We start from the raw sequence: 18,939 nt of genomic DNA, 5'->3' as shown, positions 1-18,939 counted from the left end.
CATATATATATTATTAATACTGTTTGGCAATTCACGACCACTATTTTGCGATTCCATCTGCGGAGTCTATAACTTTCCATATGTTTGCAAAGAATACAATGCAAAAAATATGCAACAATTATATTATCGTGTACCTTTTCGAAAAAATGTCAAGTTTCCAGAGCGGAAAAACTTTTTATTTATATGAAAATGTTATATTCAAAGTATATTAAAATAAAATTTTCTCGGCTAATTATTGCTGCCATTTTAATACTGATCGTGTTAAACTTTAATAAGATATATGACTGGAAATTTTTGTTGATGTAACCTACGCTTGATAAACTTTTTATCATTTGTCAAATGCGGTTACCGTAAAGTGTTATTATCACATTTGACACGTTGCACATTTCAATTGATTTAAATGCTGCTATCAAACAGTAATCATTGTGTACACAGTACGTTAAAAGTGTCGGAATCCATTGATTAAGCTATCGTAAGTTTTCTGATTGAAGAAATTTTATTTTATTTTTTTCAACGATTTGTCGCGGAACGACAGTAATAGGATACCTAATTGCTGTCGTTTCTTCGATCGTTTATTCCTCATCATCACACCGCGGTCGCGTATTTACGCTGGGTTTACGTTATTTATACATGCACCGGAAATTCATTTATGTATGCACTTATCTCTCTAATCTGACACACACGCGCGCCCGTTCAGTCATCGGCCTGAACTTGTTAGCGCCTAAGGTTATCATGTATAATACCGTTTATGCTTATGCTCCGTCATTGCTTTAAGTAGGTAGAAATCAGTAGTCATGGAATAATTGGTAGAATCTCACCAGGAATCATAATGTTTTTGTCTCGATTCATATATATTCTATTTATAAACGCAATTTGCACTGAAATCATTTTTTCAAGGATTTTATCCCCAAAGAAGAATGTAGTTATTAAAATAATTATATAGCGTAACTACGTATAATTAGAAAGTATAGCTAATTAGTCATGCTTTATGCACAATAATTATTATTTTGTTAGATATAGGATGATTATATATAACGTAACGTTACGTAAAATATGAAGATTTTTTAAATATTATAGTAATAAAAATTTATTCATATTGTGCTGTTTTCTAAAATTATATTCTTTCTTGATTCTATCGTAATTAAATTAAGATTTAAAATGATACTTTGCTCATTTGTAACTTGAACCTTTTCTACATTAAAACTTTCATGATGCAATCTGTGTTGCAAGTAGCCACAGCAAAGTTAAGAGCTAATGTCGTCTTCGTACAGTAGATTAGGCAAATTAGAATGTATACCTCCTGGAAGCAGTTTTCCCCAGTATTATGCCTGTTAAGCCTCGCAGTACGGCGTACCTATCTGTTTGTAGTTCTTTATACAAAGCTATTGTACAAATAATTTCTGCCTTTGTCACGATCTTTTCGCACATGAAACATGTTTTTTTTTACAAAATTGTTGTCATTATTTTTGTAAATTTTCAGTTTCTCTACGTTGCATGATGATTTTTGTATGACACCAGAATTTTGGTTCACAAAACATTTTTGATGATTATCTAAAACTAACATCAAGTTTTTCAGAATTCACAACATGAACTGCGGTAATAGAAATTAGATAACCATAATTTTAATCAATTTGATATTCATGGTATAGTTAAAAAACGTAATTTTTTTTTCTAACATTGTACAATGTAATTTTTGGTCATCATAAATTAAAATAAATAATTGCAAATTTTTATGACATGATTTTGAATACAGTGATAATGAAAGACAATGACTAGTCTTTTACTACAAATGTATTTTATGATACATTGTACATATAACTCGAGCATATAATAAACTGCAATTAAAACATATAACGATGATGTGTGTGACAACATTTTTATCTTTTGTTTAATATTCTTAGAAACCTAAGTTGCATTTTTCATTGCAACTGTTTTGATATTAGCTTTCACTGCGCTTGACATAATCATACAGGAAAACGCGTAATAACAGAGCGTTTACAGAACGAAGCACGCCGATTTCATTGTCCCTGTGGTTTACCAATTTACGGACCATTACGGCTAACTCCTACAGGCCATACTGGGCGTGAGATGGTCACGTCGCCGTGTCGTATCATCCATTATTCATCACTCTCTTTTCCGGACTTCGGTACAATTTTGTCCGTTGATCCTTCTTTCTCTGTTCATATACTCTTTATAAATTTTTTCACACTACAGATTTTTACGCGTTATTAGTCTTTTCAATTAGTGTCGCGAATTTCATTATGCGAAATAATTTACGTAAAATGGATATTCTAGCAGTCCAATTTTAACGTTTCCAACAATCTTAATTTAAAATATAATAAAAAAAACATATATTTCACGAGATTAAATATGCGAAACGAAAAAATAAGATAACACATACTCTTTAAATAAAATAATTTACTCTTTTATACATTTCTATATTTTTTGTTGTCTATCTGAGGATGTTTATGTCATTTGCCAATCTTTTAATATATAGTATTTTAATAAAAAAAATGTTTATATGTATATATGTATAGTTTTAAAATGTATTTTTTTGTTGTAAAATATTTACACATATCTACATATTTTTGCATTTTTATAATATCTGTGTCTTTATAATATCTTGATAAAAAAAAAGAATGTGGAACTTTATCGAATATTGCAATCAGCCAAGAATCTTCGCAAAATCTTTACTCACATTTTGATTAAAACTGCGTCGTATATCTAGCATATAATTTATTCTCGTCACATGTTACTGTGCTTAATATCTCAAGATCAAAACAGATTGTCCACCACGCCGCAAGCGGAATGGAATGTCGAGGAACGTGTACAATTTTTCTGATGCAGAGGATATCATATTTTTTTTAGTCAGTTTTGACCTTGACGTCTACAAAAGGAATGTTGTGCAAGATGGTCCAGCGACTATTTTGGAGGCGGGGTTGCCGAGAAGGATTCCGGGGGTACAAATACCTGAAGTCACTCCCCTTTCTTTTAGAGCCTCTCTCAGCTTAGGATCCGCCCGGATCCTCTACCCTCTCTCCAATTCAAACAATCTCCATGAAAGAAATCATCATGGTAGTTGCGTCTAAAACGACTTTCGTGATGGAAGACGTTGACCTAAATTCAGTACAGAGTGCTTTAATAAAGACATTCTTCATTCAGCTTTTGTATTAAGGCATCGTTGGTTGTAAATCGTCGTCATCTTTTGTGAATCTTACGCTATGCATTGCTTTCGCAAGGGTTCTGAAGGGTTGTGCCTGACACATTGAACTTTATTAATGTCCGACATAAAGGTATTATTATTCTTCACTGTTTCGTTACGCGGCTGATGCGGTTTCTCGTGGAACGAATCGTACAATCATGTTCTTATTTAAAAACGAATATCGTGTACTATGCTTTCATATTTACGGCAAGAAAATCAAAGGAGAATTGTTGTTGAAAAAGAGAAAAAAAGAACAAAATTATTACATCTACAAATTGTGGTTTTATGAAGATCGAAAAAGTGTGTGACTGAAATTACTTCATTTAATCGTTTAAAATTCATGAAATACTTGTACTAAAACCGAATGTTTTAAGTATCAAATAAAATTATTATGTGACTAGCAAGTTTTGCAAAATTTTGTATGCTTTCTGAGGTATTTTTCGTGCAGTCGTTACTATAAATTTTTATATTCCGTATATTCCTCTCCGGCACTGTTTCTCCGTTTTCGCATTTCCCTCCATCACCTTCTTCCTTCTTCACCGATTTATTCGTGTTATGTTCGTGAACGTTTGAATTGCAAATTCACATTGTGCAGTCAATTGTATGGCACAACATGCCAAAGCTCTGAGTTGCAGAGAAATGCACTGTTATATTATAGATGCGATCTTCAACGGTTCAACAGATGAGTATTAATACACACGCTCGATGTTACGTAATGTTATCTCCTGTGGTTTTGTTGCTACTAGATTCGCTGATTCAGACGTTACGGATTGATTATCCCGTGCTGTATAAAGCGCAGTTTAATGCTCTACAACGCGTTGAGAAACTTATCCACGAATTATCAGCGTAAAATATGCTGATAACTTATTGTTTTTTACATTATCATTGAGATTTTATACAAATATTAAAAATGGGATGCGCCACAAAAAAATTTTGAACTAATCAGAATCAGAATAATATAAAATATTTATGAATATCTTTGATTGAAATCAATATTTAATAAAAATTGCAACATGTGATTACATGCGTGTCTTTCCTTTACTTCCACAAAATTTGAATAAAGTTCAGTTTAAAAGATATAAAATAATTAATATTATAAAAATTTAAATCTGACGTAATGAGAGTTGCATGATCATCCGTGATAAGTTCTCCACCAATCTTAACATGACACATTGATCAGAGCACAAAGAGCATCAGTGTTCTTATCAAACAGAATATCATTGTAGGGCTCAGAATCAGCCATTCATTATTCATTTGATACAAACAGCGAATTCAGAAGCTTATACTTCGATGATCATATTTATACAAAGTAAACGCGTTCAGTGTCCAGATATTCATAGAATATTACGCTATATGCTTTCATATACCCATTATCCATTTACAGAATAATGTACCAGATTCTCTGTATCTTCTCTCTATAGATTCTTTTTGGAATAATTTTTTTATTAACCAAACCTTTCAACAATATAAAGAGTAAATAATTTTACATAAAATATATTACACAAAATATATATATATATGTATATATCTTTTTTCAGATTGGAGATGTCCAACTTGCTGATTTCCAGAGAAATAGAGAACGCCGCCGCCATTCTTTCACTTTCAACATGGCAAGGTAAGATATTAATATTGATTTTATTAGTGCAATATTATAAGTTAGTTTTTATAAATTATTGTAGAAAAAGAAAAATGAATATGACAAAATTTTTATTTGATCTACCAATCGTGTTATAATTAAAAATAATTTTTCTAAAGTATTTTATAATGAATGAATGTCACTTTTTACAAGGATATAATGCGTGTTTTCTTACAATGTTAGTATAATTAATGGTCCCCTAGTAATAGCTTACCCGCACCCTACCATTAGCTCTAAGTATTTATAGCCTCATTCATTTCGTTTTATGTTTCAATTTAAACGTATTGCGACTTACTTGTTTTTACACATAGCAAATTAATATAATTTACATTATTCATTTTATTATTATATATATTTTGCGAATTTTTAAATATAAGTTTTTCTAAAAAAAGTGTGTGTGTGTTTATACATACTTATGTATATATATGTACATATAGATGTGTACACATATATGTACATATACATAGAAATAAGTTTACATTTTAAAATATTTCAAAAAATTTATGATAGAATATCTAGAAATCATGAAATCAAAGTATTTTAATTCAGATTCTAATATGAAATACAATTATAGACTATTAAATTCCATTTAATTTTTTTAAAGCAAAGTTTTTTTTGTAAAGTTTATCAATATCTCTATAAATTGTGAAATATTTAACACACACAATATCCAATTATATTATCCAATTTATTTTTTTCTTCGGTCAATAACTACCAAATATTCTGATAACAAGCTTCGTTTTTGATGGCTTAATTGCACCATCAAAAACGCAACGCAAGCATTCAATAGCAATTTCGAAATTTTACTTGATATTACTTAATTATATTTAATTTTAACTGTAAACAAATCACATATTCTAACATTAAGCGATCGTTTCTACTAACGGTTATCCTTTAATAAGTTTTATCCCACTTGCGGGAGGATTTCTCAACCGATAAAGCAGATCACTCTTAAGCCTAACAAGTCTTGAAACGTATTAAATAAATTGGTCATTAGTTACTGTTGGTTTATAATAGCTGTCCTCGTACGTCCCTTTTTTCTTATTACAAACTCGTTTTACTCTCGATAATTTTCCAACTACTTTTATTGTCTTGCAAGAAACTCGTTTTCATACGACTTTTGATCATTACCATACTCGCAAATGTCGATGTTTTTGTTTTAATTATTAGTCCACATTATACATATAAAATAAGTGTATAAATATTTTATCTTATCTTGTATTTGTAAATGACTATGCATCTCTCAAAAATTAATAGCGACAACTGTCTTGTTTATATCGAATAGTAATAGTGAGCAATAGTTTGGATTTGGAATTTTTGAAACAAAGATTGTACAATATTATTTTATGTATTTATATATATTGGTAATTAGTAAAATTCCTATCGACTGTGAAAACTGCAGAAAATTTGATGCAACTTTTGCAATCAGGTGATGACACAAAAGACCGCCAGATGGCAAAGGAAGCATCTTCCGAATCCTTGCTATGCGATTCTATCTTTGCTCCTGATGTGCTGCCGATCAATATGCCGTGCGCGAATCAATAAGATTTTTTAAAACTTTCGACGATTGATTAAACATGAATGATATTGTCTAGCTAAAAAACTATTGTTATAAAAATATGCCAATTTATTTAAAATTAGAATATTATTTTAGTAAAAATTAAAATTAAATTATTATATACTGTTATAATAAGTTGTATATTATTAAGATTTTATTTTATATTAATACTATTATATTTATACTATAATTAAAGAAGTTTTATTTTTCATTATCTTCAAATAATATAATTATCTTCAAATAATATGCTATATTTAATATTTCAGTTAAAAAATTTGGTAAAACGTAATATACTATTCTAAAGTATTATCTAGTTATCATTTTCTTTTGCTATCACTTTTCGCATTTTGATTTTCATAATCTCTCATTCAAGTGAAAAAGATCGGTAGTAATAATCTTAAAATGTTAATGTTTGTTAATCAAATATTATTGAATTGAAAAAGAAGAAAGAAACGAAAATATAATTGAGTAGGAATGTGCAAAACGAAGAGCAATGTTAATAGAGAGTATAGAGAGAAAGAAGGAAGCTTCAGCCAGAATGAGCAGCCAAGTAGTGCATTGAACCACTGCTTGGAGGAAAGCGGAGGAGCCAAAGCCACCAGAGCGATGAGGAATGAATGCTGGTTTAGCAAGAGCACAGATTTGCCTGGCGGGTGCAATGGCCCCTTCGTTTTCATGTTCGTCTTCTCATGTAGTTCTGTGTCTCTTAATTTCTCCTTCGAAATTCTGGTTTCATTGCTTTGATTTTTATTGAAAATCTATAAAATGTCCATCATACGGATTTTTGTGTCAATAGTTAACGATGATATTTACGTCTCTATTGGTAGTATTTACTTTTATTTTTTAATGAAATATTAGAATATAGATAATAAACATGAGCTACTCAATTTATACACTCAACAAGCTGATAACATTAGCTTGCTACCTGGGTAGCTTGTAATTTAAAACTATATAGAATACGTTATAAGGATAGAATTCTTTGACGCATAACAACACATAGGTAGTAAATATTTGAATTGACTTTTATCGGCATATTCTTCAAATTTAAATCATTAAGATAATTAATACCACAAAGGGTCTTTGTGGTATCTTTCAAACTAGTCGCTGTAAATACTGTTTTAAAAAAGGCATTTAGGCCCATTTTTGGGTGTTTATATGGGTCGTTACACCTTCCCCATTCACATGGTGAACTTTCCTCACGCCCCCACCATATTCGACACGCGCCCTTCTACGCTATAAGCTTAAAGGCCCTGACTTTTACGATTCTGTTCAAGTGGTCATAAAACCGAAGTTTATTGCCGTCATGATTTTCAAGCAAACGGGCTGCCACCTGTCGGAGTCTCGCAAAAGCGAAAACTGCATTGAATCTTCATCAATGGCACCATCAAATTAAAAGCTTAATGAACTTTTATATAATTCATAAGCTTTTTTAAACGTAGCAATCGATGATGCGTATATATATTGAAGATACAGCCACCTAATAGCAATATAACTCTAACGTTACATATTACATTCTTTTTTATATTATATTTATTTTATTTATATTATTTAAAAATAAAAAATAGGATAACTAGCTTTTATACAGTTGATACAGTTTGTTTAGCAGATTGTTTAATCATGTTATAGAAGTAATTTCGTTTACTTGGAATAATAACCGCATTTTGCATTTACATCGACCTAAATATATTCAATATTCAAAATTGGATATCTTTTACTCTTGCGTATTTTTGAGAGTAAAGCAGGTGGTTAATACTCTAAGCATTCATAATAGCAAGAGCGCGTAAGCAAATAACTAGGGTCAGCTCTGGCGAGCAGCTTATGATGGGCATTACTCGGCTCGTTACGGAATAATTTACGAGGTGCGAACCGCGGGGACGATAATCCAGCGACATTTACATCCCAATAAACACTCCCGATACTAGCGTGGCGCGCGCCGTAGAAGTTTCTTGCTTGACTACTGGTCTTACGGAGCTCACTTTTACGACATTTTAATTGTGCAATCATCATTTAATTGATCTGTAAAACAACGGTACAACTCATAAAAGACGTTTATCGTAACATTCTTATCGTTATATTTACCCTCGCATCATCAAGTATCCTCGATATCGAACCGGTTCGATCTAATGCGATCTTAAATGATCAAGGTGTTTCATAATGGTTTTCATTCCTAAACCTGTTTACCATCTCGTTTAGTGTACGACTTGTCGATCAGGCTATTCTATGTCACGGATGAATTTACAACGTTGCTACCGCAATAACGATAATCGCGAGATAGCTCGTTGATGTTGGTCGTTTGAATGTCTGAATGGATCTGGCGAGATTAGTTCGCTACAAGACTCAAAGGTGGCGGTACACGTATCCCCACGAACGAGCGCAGAGGCGAGAAAGAGAAGGCAGAAACACTGGGAGACGCGCGTGCCGCGCGGTTCTCCATCCCTCTTTCTTTCTCTGGCTCCAGTACGGTGCGGACACAGCGTGGCTGTATCCGCCGGTACCTCGCACGTTTCGGTAGTGGGGATCCGCGGGGCGGTGCCTAGCCGCTCATGGGCGTCGTTCCGACTTGGAACTACTTTCACACGGCGTAGGAACTTTCATGCCACACCAGCGCGGTATTCGTGACGAATTCAATTCTGATTGGTCCTTAAGTATAACCTCCTCCCTTAGCGGCACGTTCTCCCTCCTCGTCACTATCGCAACAGCACTCGCTCCGTTTCGTCTCGCTCTTAGCTGTTGCAATTGCGCATAACGTTCTTTCTTTTCCTCTTTATCTCCCTCTTCCCCTCCTTCTTATCCGTTTCTGCTCATGTCTTTACGTGCTTTCATCCCTCTCTATTTCCTATTTCATTTCTTCCCTTTCTTTCGTGCCGCGACGAGAAGTTCTTTTCTCTTTCTACCTCGCGCCGTCTTATCTGTCGCGCGTCTCAAATGTGACGCGCACGGCGAGCGAGTACGAATTTAATCTGGCGGTACGTCGTTGAGTTACTGGAACGCTCGATAGGGGGCACTGAGGAATCGTATTGTGAGAAAGAGGGAGACGAGAGATCGAATGGGAAGGGAGAGGACGAATATCGTCGAGAGGTGGAGCGAGACAGAATCAGAGGGTGAGAGAGCAATTGTGGGGAGAACGTTGGGGGTGGAAGAGGGGGACAACAACGACGGTAGGTAGAGTGAGAGAGCTCGGTTATCGTACCAGGAGGGGGATGGTATATGAGGGACGAAGAGGGATACGGCACTGCGATCTCTCCGTTAGGACGTAGTACTCTGGAGGAAGAGTACGCGCGAGTGAGAAGCGACAACCGCACGAATGGGAAGGAGTGACCGTGACAGAGAGTGAGAGAGAGTGCATGGGAGAAACGGTGGTTGGTGGGACAGGGAAGGAAACTTCGGAGAGAGTGCGAGTGAAGTCGACTACGAAGAACAGAGACAAAACGAGGTGAACGAGCGAGCAAGAGACGGACGACGGTACAGAGTGGCGGTACACGGGGCGCGAGAAAAGCGGTAGTGTGCCGTGGACCACCGCACTGGCATACCGTGATTCGTTACGATCTCCATCGTCCTCTGACTCGTACCGGACCTCACAGTCATCAGCGAAGTCACAATACGACAAGTGCTAGTGCAGTGCGGACTAGCGGAGTCACTTTTGATTCCGTGACAGATCGATCGGCTCCTCAAGAGGCCTCGACCTGATCAAACGCGAATTTAGTTTATTTTAAAAAGAGGAAGAAAGAGAGAACCGCCCGCGAGGGTGGTTGTCGCGTGCCGGCTGACCGAACTGTCGTCGGGCGAGCACGCGGTAGAGGAACCCAAGCCGTTTTATAGCCCGTCTTATTACCTAAGTTTATTGCATCGTAACGGTTTAACGATCATCGCCTGTTTCCATAGTCGAGACCACCAGTGTATGCTTTGCCTGTAGCGGTAACCATAACAAGACCATAAAAGCCCCCGCCGCTGACATGAAACCCATTCTGAATTACACTCTTACGGCCTACTGACATTGACACTCTGGGTGTAACCAGCTATACCTGCCGATGACTTTTATGACCTCTTAAAATTGTTTAATGCTCGTTTATTTCTTCCTCGTCAACCTTATCATCTGTCGCCATCCGTGAAATAGCATATCGCTTCCTTAAGCGCGTTTTATATCGGAACGTAGTATAAGATCGGAGGTTTTACTACTATTTAATTTGAAACGGTTAAATCGGTGTAACTTGGCGTTGGAATTGGAGTACGGACTAGTGAAATTCGACTAGCCGTGTGCACTCCATGTAATTGCGGGCCATTTGAACTCTGACTTCTTTGCTTTTTTTGTGCCGGTGTTTTAGTGTAAGTGATCCAAAATACCCGGGATAATGAACTCGTACTTTGAGCAGACCGCGGGTGGCTTCTACGGAAGCCACCATCATCAAACGGGAGCGGCAAGTCAGCATCATGATCCAGCTACCGCAGCAGCGTATCGAAGCTTTCCACTCGGATTAGGTATGTCGCCCTACGCTTCGGCGCAACATCATCATCACACATCATCCTCATTAGGAATACATCCAGGCGGTGGAAGCAATACAAGACCACCTCAAGATTCGCCATATGATGCGAGCGTTGCGACGGCGTGCAAGCTTTACTCAACGACACCTGAGGCAACCGGTCACACTACGTCCTCATATTCAACAACAGCAACGAAAGACTGTAAGCAACAGGATCAAACGTCGACACATCAAAACGGTTATGCTGCGGTGATGGCAGCGGCGGCGGTCAAGGACGTTTGGCAGTCAGCGACCTCGGGAACGAACAGCCAGAGTAATTCGGTCGTACGTCCTTCTGCGTGTACCCCAGAGAGTACGAGGGTCAGCAGCTACGGTGGCCTCGTAGGCGGTGATCCAGCATCGAGTCCTGGTAACAACAGTTCGTCAAGATCCCTTACGTCGTCTTGGAACACCTGCAGTTTAAACTCGTCCGCGAGTCAACCGGTCGCCACGCAACTGCATCAGCAACCTTCCAACCATACCTTCTACCCCTGGATGGCTATAGCAGGTGAGTTTGCATTCATAAATGCTCTCTTATACGACTATTATCATAACAGCCGCGATGAAATATAGGAGCCACTATGGTTAGGGGAAACGTGGGGAGCGACGACCACGTGGTCGGGAAGGCGTGGTGGATCAGGCTTGCCCGTCTGGTTATACCAGACTAAATTGTTAAAATTGCTTCCACGCGATCAAATTACCTAGAAGTTGTGCGGGACGAGATTATAGAATAGAACGTTTCACATACATCACGAATAAATCTAAACGAATGAAAAATTTTCTATTGCGTCCGCGTGAACACGATGAGTTATTTCACTCTTCCTTTGTTTACAAAAAAGCGGAAGATATAGATATACGTTCTATTCGTCGAATGTAGCTTATCATACTACCATGCCGAATGCGATGAAATTTTTCGCAAAGGTCTATTTGTGCGCTGCCGCGCCGTTTTGAAATACGGCATGTCCATCATGAAACCCGAGATAACAGATTTACAATCGTTGACAAACTAAAAGCATTCCATTGCCTTCTGCTCGAATAAATACGAGGACAAAAGAATTGGTAGCGATTAAAATTGTTAAAGAATAAAGTTGATATCAAAATATTACTAATAATTAACAAGAATATTTAGAAATTTTTCTTACGTAATATTGAGATTATTATTGTCGCTACTAAAGTGGCAAATTTTCCTAAATTCTTAATTGCGAAAAGCGCGAAAATTATCATTTGATAGCGTAATAACGAGTATAACAGTAATAAATGTGTTATAATAAATCTTATAATTACTTTTAAATTGCTAGTCTTACCCCACGTTTTCATATATTTTCGTATTAAATGTAAATTCCACGAGTTTTTTTTATTGCCGTGTGTGCAATGTCAACGCGCGCGGGCTATGTTGTGGAAAATCGGCCGTGTACCTTGGCAAAATTATGTCTGCTAGATAGGTAGAATGGAGTCAAGTGCGTGTAAAATCGTTGGGTACGTTGGGTATAATGGGGAAGTCCTCGTCCAATTGGGGGTTCAAGTGCCTTCCCCACTGTACTCACCCCACCGGAACCCCGAATTCCGGCAGTCAGCTGTTTCTAGCGATGTCTTTGTCCTTTTCATTGCGAGAGAGATACTCACGAATAACCTTCTGCTTTGCCGTTAGTAGATATATATAATCAAGGGTTATATCGCACTTTCAGTGAGACTTTCCTTTACCAGCTCAGCTGAGACTAGGCCCCTAGCTAGCTAACAGTTTTTATTTGCTATCTCTGTTCTTTTTCTTTGCTTGAAACCGCCTCTAGCTCTTCCTTCTCGACCGGAATCTTCTTTACTGCTTTTTTTTCGGTCCGATTTAAGGGTCACCTATTTTTTGCTTCATATTCGACTACAAGAGATATTTTATATATAAAAGAAAAAATTATTTTAAGAAACACTATTCGATATAAAAATATTATTCAATGAATTCTATAATGTATAAACTTTACAATACGAATTGTTTCCCAAAAAATAATTTTTAATATTCAAATGTATATCTTATCATTATTATTGTGTAAGTTGTATTGTATTGCTTGATAAGCTATACTATTTTCTATTGAGAAGCTAGAATTTCTGATTATTATAATCGTTTATAAATCATAAATTATAGTACATTTTTTATGAAAAGTCTACGTGCGACATATATATGTACACACAAAGTTATTTTACTTAAATTGCCATTCTGTTTACTTATCACCTGTTTAAGGATTTAAAGAATTGGTTTCCATTCATCTTTATATTTTGATCAATTCGTTCCGGATCATTGATTACGGCTTGCGAATTGCCTCGATGATACATGGAACGCAGTGTTTGTAAGAATCGTAGGAATGAGAAAAAGCATTTGATCGGCCGTATACCCGTATAACAGGTTCTATGCACTCGCAGATTGAAAGTCGTTGACTCATTTCGCACTCTAGCAAGTGCTTTTTAGTGTTGGTACAATTGAGCGCGTAGGAAAATTTATCGCTACAGGATTATGGATTAATTTGTCGTAGATTTGCAGTTAAATATAGAGCTATCAATATCTATCGGCAATCGTCTATCATTGAATATACGATGAATGATTCCGGTTTATAGCCTCAGCTGTAGAAAATTAATTTACATGTCGTAGCTTCCGTGATATCGTGTATATTTTGAATAATCATATTTAGATTAGATGATAAATGCAGAGATATATATATGATTTATGATCATTATATTGACATTGAAAGTTGCATTTTACTACATATAATTTCGAATTAATGTTTTGAAAAAATCTCTTTCAAACGTATGATGCAGAATGTGACTGTACTTGAATTAAATTTATGTAACTTATATTATGACACAATAATAATAGATATTATAAGTCTTACTCTTTTACTACGTCTATTATGAAATGCTAAAAATTGATGTATATGCATTTATGCCTATTGTCTCTCTATTCATTCTTTAAATTCTTATCGCGGTAAAGATAATTATATAGCTAGAATGCACGCTAGTGTGAAATACTGCATCTGTCGCTTAATTTATCGCGCTTTTAACTGCACCTTTGTGTATCGTAAGTGTATGATAAACGATTGCGAGATCGATTATATGTCCAATTCGTATAAATATGAAAGCGGTAGACATGGCGCGCGTAAAATAAAAGTCTAGTAATATATATATACCCGATATTAAAAGAATATAATTCTTTAACTCTGTTTTTTTTTTAATATTACTTCCTACGATCAAACGTTTATTTTGTCATTATTTCTTTTCTGTTAATGTGCATTTCGTAAATCGCTTAGGAAGCTACCGTTTTATGGCACGCGCGCGAGAGAATTAATGTGTTGCAACTATCTACTTTTATTTATCCTCTTCTATCTTGTGATATATACTTTACACGCGCGTATCAATACGGTTAATTTAATAACAGATACACATGGCGATAAAAGTTCACAGTACAAAGGTTACGTATTCATTAACTTAAGCAAAAAGTATTTAATCGGCAATAAAAATATGTCATCAAAGATAGAAGTGATTTTTAATTTAGATTTGTTTTCGTCTATTTTTGCAGACAGTATGTAAGCAAACAATCTTAGCTTAGTTAATACCATTCGTCTTTAAATTTTAAATTCTTCTTCTAATATTTTATTTGTACTAATACTGAAAGTAATTTATTCTGTACTTAATGGTAAAAAAATATCAAATTTTTAAATTAGAAACAACATGTTATTTTATCAGTAAATAATCTACTTACAATAGTAATGAGAAATATATCTTTCTTTATAGAGCTCATTCACTTTCTCGGGATATACTCAAACGCGAACAATATTTATCACTTCTCATTGAGGGGTGACTGCGTCTACAGGGTAATTAGAGGGCGCGACGATAGAGGCTGGGGATGCTATTTAGGCATCTCTTCATTTCAGTCTATTGAGAACGAACCTCTTTTATGGTGTAAATCTAAAAAAAGGATCCTATTTAAAGCTACATTAAGGAACGATAACTTGAATACAGGAGTATTAATCAAGATAAATATGCCGGATAGACGTGCATCATTAATATAGCTTCCGTTTTCAAATGCATTCTGTTTTTCCGATACATTTTAATAAATGTTGCTTAAAAAAATTATGTATAATGTAATTTTTACAATGACGAATGTTTCAGCGATCTTTATGTAAAAGAATCAAGATAATAATTGATCCATATTAATATATTCGGATAAGCACAATACATTTGCAATCATGTAAATTATAAACAAAATTAATATTAGCACGTGACACGGCTAAAAGATGATATTCAACGGACCTTGAATTCCTCTGCCGGATTCCCGCGTAAAAGCCACGTGGTGCCCGCGTCGCTCCCGAGTTGGAAAGGAGCATAGTGCTACTTTCTGCAATACGACGGTTGCGAGTAGGTAGGTGTTACGTACCTCGGGGAGCAACCTCGTTCAATATAAAGCAGCTAGGAACAACGCTGTAACCGTAACTTTGACGTTTACGACAACGAAATCGTGGCTCGGCTCGTTTATCCCTCCTCCTCGAGAACTCCCCACTTGCTGCTATGGTCGTTTACGAGGTTTGCCGGTAATACAGCGCTCTGCTCTCGTATCGGTGAAGATCAGCTCTGATCTTCATGAGTTGTAAGATTTCTTTTTTACGGAACAGAAACACTCCAATCTTGCTTTACACAAATTCAGACTTTTCTTCGGCTGTTCGCGCAACTTATTAGCATCATTATTATCTATAAAATAAAAACAAGTCTATTGATTAAAAATACAAATAAATTTATAAATTTTTATATATTTATTTATATTTTTGTAATTGGTGATGAAGGATATTACATTTATTATCGTCAAAATATTTTATTTTATATTATTTTTATATATTCCATGAAATTGAAAATATTAAGTATATGATGAAAAGAAATATATGATAAAAATGGTTAGGTATTTATCCGTTAAACGTTTGCCTCTGTATATCAACGGGTATTTTAAAATTAATTTTTGCGTTATTATTAAAGGATTATGTGACGTATATGCATCGAGTGTAGGCGTGCACGTTGCACACAGGTGATCAAGCGTTCCGGGTCTCTTCCATGTATAAAGGTGTACGAAAATTCAGGCACACGTAACATAGGCACTCACACAATGGCAGTGCGACCTAAAGAGACAGCCCAAGTGAGTGCGTTCCTTGTATATGGGGAGAACCCTTTCTATGTGTTGCTCCGTTGGCCCGGATGAAGTATGACGTACGAGCCTCTCCGTATGACTTACTACGCCCTTTTTTCCCTTCTCCACGCCCGCCGCTCGTACTGTTCAATCGAAAAACATTGGGGCCTTCTAAAAAAATGCGCGCTCTTTAGTTACAATATGCGCCTCTCAACGAGGGAAAGTAAGATTATAAGGCAGAAGATATTTATTTCTGTATTTATTATACGTCATGTGCCGGATGTTCAATAACCCTGAATGTCCCGAAAATGGAAATGTAAAAATAGACACACATTGGATATGTTATTTCATGGTTGTTTCAAATCTTCTGTATTACAATATATTCCTACTTATTCTTTTATGAATTATGTACTGAATATATTCCACTGCTATACACAATTTTTACCGCTGAGAATTCAGGAAATTAATTAACGAATTATGAAAATTAACGGAGATAACGGAGTAAGAGATACAAATATATGTTTCAAGTATCTGGTCACATAATAAAGTTCGCGCTTTTTCCTGGTAATAATTGATTTTATTTAAAAAAAAAATTCATATCGTTGTTTTAAATGGATATTTGTTCTGTTATCCATCTGTTAACACAGTGCGTGCTAAACTCGTAATAATGCTTGATCATATACGATTCCTCGAGGTTTCTTTCGTTTTTGCTAGATTCTGCTTTGCAAGACTAGCGGCATTAGTAAGAAATCATGTATGATTAAGCGGAAGCGCAAAATGAAAAGCGAAGCGTCACGAGCGGCGTGACGAGGGATTAGTAAGAACACAATTTTCATAATCATTTCAGCGTAATACCATCGCGAGCCGACCAATCGAGAAATTACTGTTGTACTCTGCAAGGTAGACTAGTTCGAAGTCCAACCTCGGCGCCATTAGCCGAGATGTGTGCCTACAGGTACACATATACGTGCATCTCGCGGACCTTTCGTATTTTAATTTAAGCATCGCCTTGCGTCCAATCACGCTATTCGCGCTGTGTATAACGTTCGACTTAAGGTATAATCTTTGATCGATCGTATCGCCCGCGTCCTGTCTCACGTCTTGCTTCTTCCTCTCGTAACTAGTAATTTTGACCCGCATGGTGCTTCTCGAAGAAGTTCAGTAAGCTTGTTATTGTTATTATATTTAAGTTTCGCTTTTGGTAATAAAATAATTATGTGTAACATGCATACAACAGAGCCCACACAGACGAAAGATTCGAACAAACTGTGTAATCGGCCAATTTGAAGTAGAAGCATACAAACTTCAAGTTCAGATGAACCGTACAGTTTCGAACGGAACTGTTTGATCGATTCTCAATGTCTGTGGATTCGAGAATTTAAGCAGTTCAGACATCAAGAAAATCTCGAGCGAATATGTTATTCTTTGGAAAGAGGAATCTTCTGTTTATTCTCTTCTCACGATGCGTTGTATAACTTTTTATTTTGTTACATTTGTTATATTTAACTCACTTATTGAGAGATATTGTGCGAAAAAACGTAACTGTCGAGACACATCCTGTTAATTGTAATCCTTTCAATTATACATGCGAATTTCTTGCGTCTGCGAATTATGATGAGAATGAAAAAATGGTATATATGTGATCATATAAGCGTAACGCGCGTGGAGCGCCGAGGCGTTGAGGCGCTGATCGGTACATCGCGCCGCCAGTATAGCGGCTGCCAGGGTTCTCAATTTGATGGACGAGCTGTTCGCATGTACAGGCTCGTGCGCTAGCCTGACTTTATATACCCTGACAACAACCGTACGCTACCTCACCGTTTTGCAAATTTCATGCCATAGAAATTATTGTTAGCAGTCAGTATTAATCCTCGTATATCGTCATCAGTGTCTCTTTCGATCAATTAATTAACCAAAGCTGCTAACATACGTGATTTCTGACATGGTCATTGTCACAGGAATCCGTTACACACACGGAAAGAACAATTTTGCTGAATCCAGATCTGAAAATAATTTTTGTTCAATAATCAAAATTATTTTGTGCGAAAGTCAAAACGATTGCTAGAATATCAAAACGTTTTACAGCAATACTTATCAGTTTTAACATTCCAACAAATTATTTTGATGATTCAATAAAAAATTATTTTCAGATCTGTTTTTAGCAAAATTTTTAGGTCTTTCAACAAAATCGTTCTTTCCGTGCATGAGTCATCTAGCTTTGTCCATTAAGTCTTATATTTCTCTTTAGAATTTAATGTACAGCAAACATTTATTTTAAAGTTTATTACATGCTTACATCTACATGTTTTTTATATTTTTATCATGTTCTTTTTCAAACATTTAAAATTAAAAATATTTCCTTTTAAAATTGTTCAATTTTATATTTAACTATTAAATGATGAATTTAACTAGAAATGTAGCATTGACGAGATGTCTATATATAGACTAAAATTGTAAATATGTGTATACATATATTGATATGTCGTTTCGGGCTGAAATAATATATACTTGGTATATCCTTTGGATCAATGCTTTGAAGGTATGAAGAACGTGTTTAGTTGCTCGGCGATCGGAACGACTATACCGCCAGACAAAGGCCACATCTAGCCATAGCCGCGAGGAAAGATGGATACATGGCAAAATAATTGATTCAAAAGCGTTCTTGCGTACGTTTTTCACGGTTCTTACCGGTCGATTATAGTCGATAAAACTGTTACAAGCTTCCTTGGTATTCAAATGTTGTTAGAAATATCAAAATTTATGTAACAAATTTTATTTCGCTATAATTTTGCTAAATCACGAATATTAGCGTTCATTTATAAATGAAATATTAATATAGTTTTAAATTATACATTAATTGAAAATTTATGTTAG

At 35.4% G+C, this 18,939-nt stretch overlaps 3 protein-coding genes and 1 long non-coding RNA gene across 4 annotated transcripts in view; 2 read left to right on the top strand and 2 right to left on the bottom strand.

Moving 5' to 3' along the window:
- LOC105454753 (homeobox protein abdominal-A homolog) overlaps positions 1-4,801 on the top strand; it is a 112,144-nt gene extending 107,343 nt beyond the window's left edge. Inside the window, exon 4 of the transcript XR_975049.1 lies at positions 4,741-4,801. The gene's annotated coding sequence lies outside the window, so the exon portion shown is untranslated. The remainder of the gene's footprint in view (positions 1-4,740) is intronic.
- LOC105454755 overlaps positions 1-18,939 on the bottom strand; it is a 108,734-nt gene that overhangs the window by 53,911 nt on the left and 35,884 nt on the right. The gene's annotated exons all lie outside the window — the stretch shown is intronic.
- LOC105454756 (homeotic protein ultrabithorax) overlaps positions 9,733-18,939 on the top strand; it is a 96,948-nt gene continuing 87,741 nt past the window's right edge. Inside the window, exon 1 of the mRNA XM_011697621.1 lies at positions 9,733-11,421. Within this exon, the coding sequence (XP_011695923.1) occupies positions 10,746-11,421 (676 nt within the window). The 5' untranslated portion in view covers positions 9,733-10,745. The remainder of the gene's footprint in view (positions 11,422-18,939) is intronic.
- On the bottom strand, positions 14,515-15,632 carry LOC105454754. The gene is made up of 2 exons (XR_975051.1): positions 15,204-15,632; positions 14,515-14,858 (listed from the first exon to the last, which is right to left on the bottom strand). It is a non-coding gene; the product is annotated as an uncharacterized LOC105454754 (long non-coding RNA).

Source organism: Wasmannia auropunctata, unplaced genomic scaffold, assembly GCF_000956235.1.
Source record: "Wasmannia auropunctata unplaced genomic scaffold, wasmannia.A_1.0 LD335976.1, whole genome shotgun sequence".
In the NCBI taxonomy this organism is placed as follows: Eukaryota; Metazoa; Arthropoda; class Insecta; order Hymenoptera; family Formicidae; genus Wasmannia; species Wasmannia auropunctata.
The sequence above is the reverse complement of the archived record's forward strand: the minus strand, read 5'-3'. Positions and strand labels throughout refer to the sequence as shown.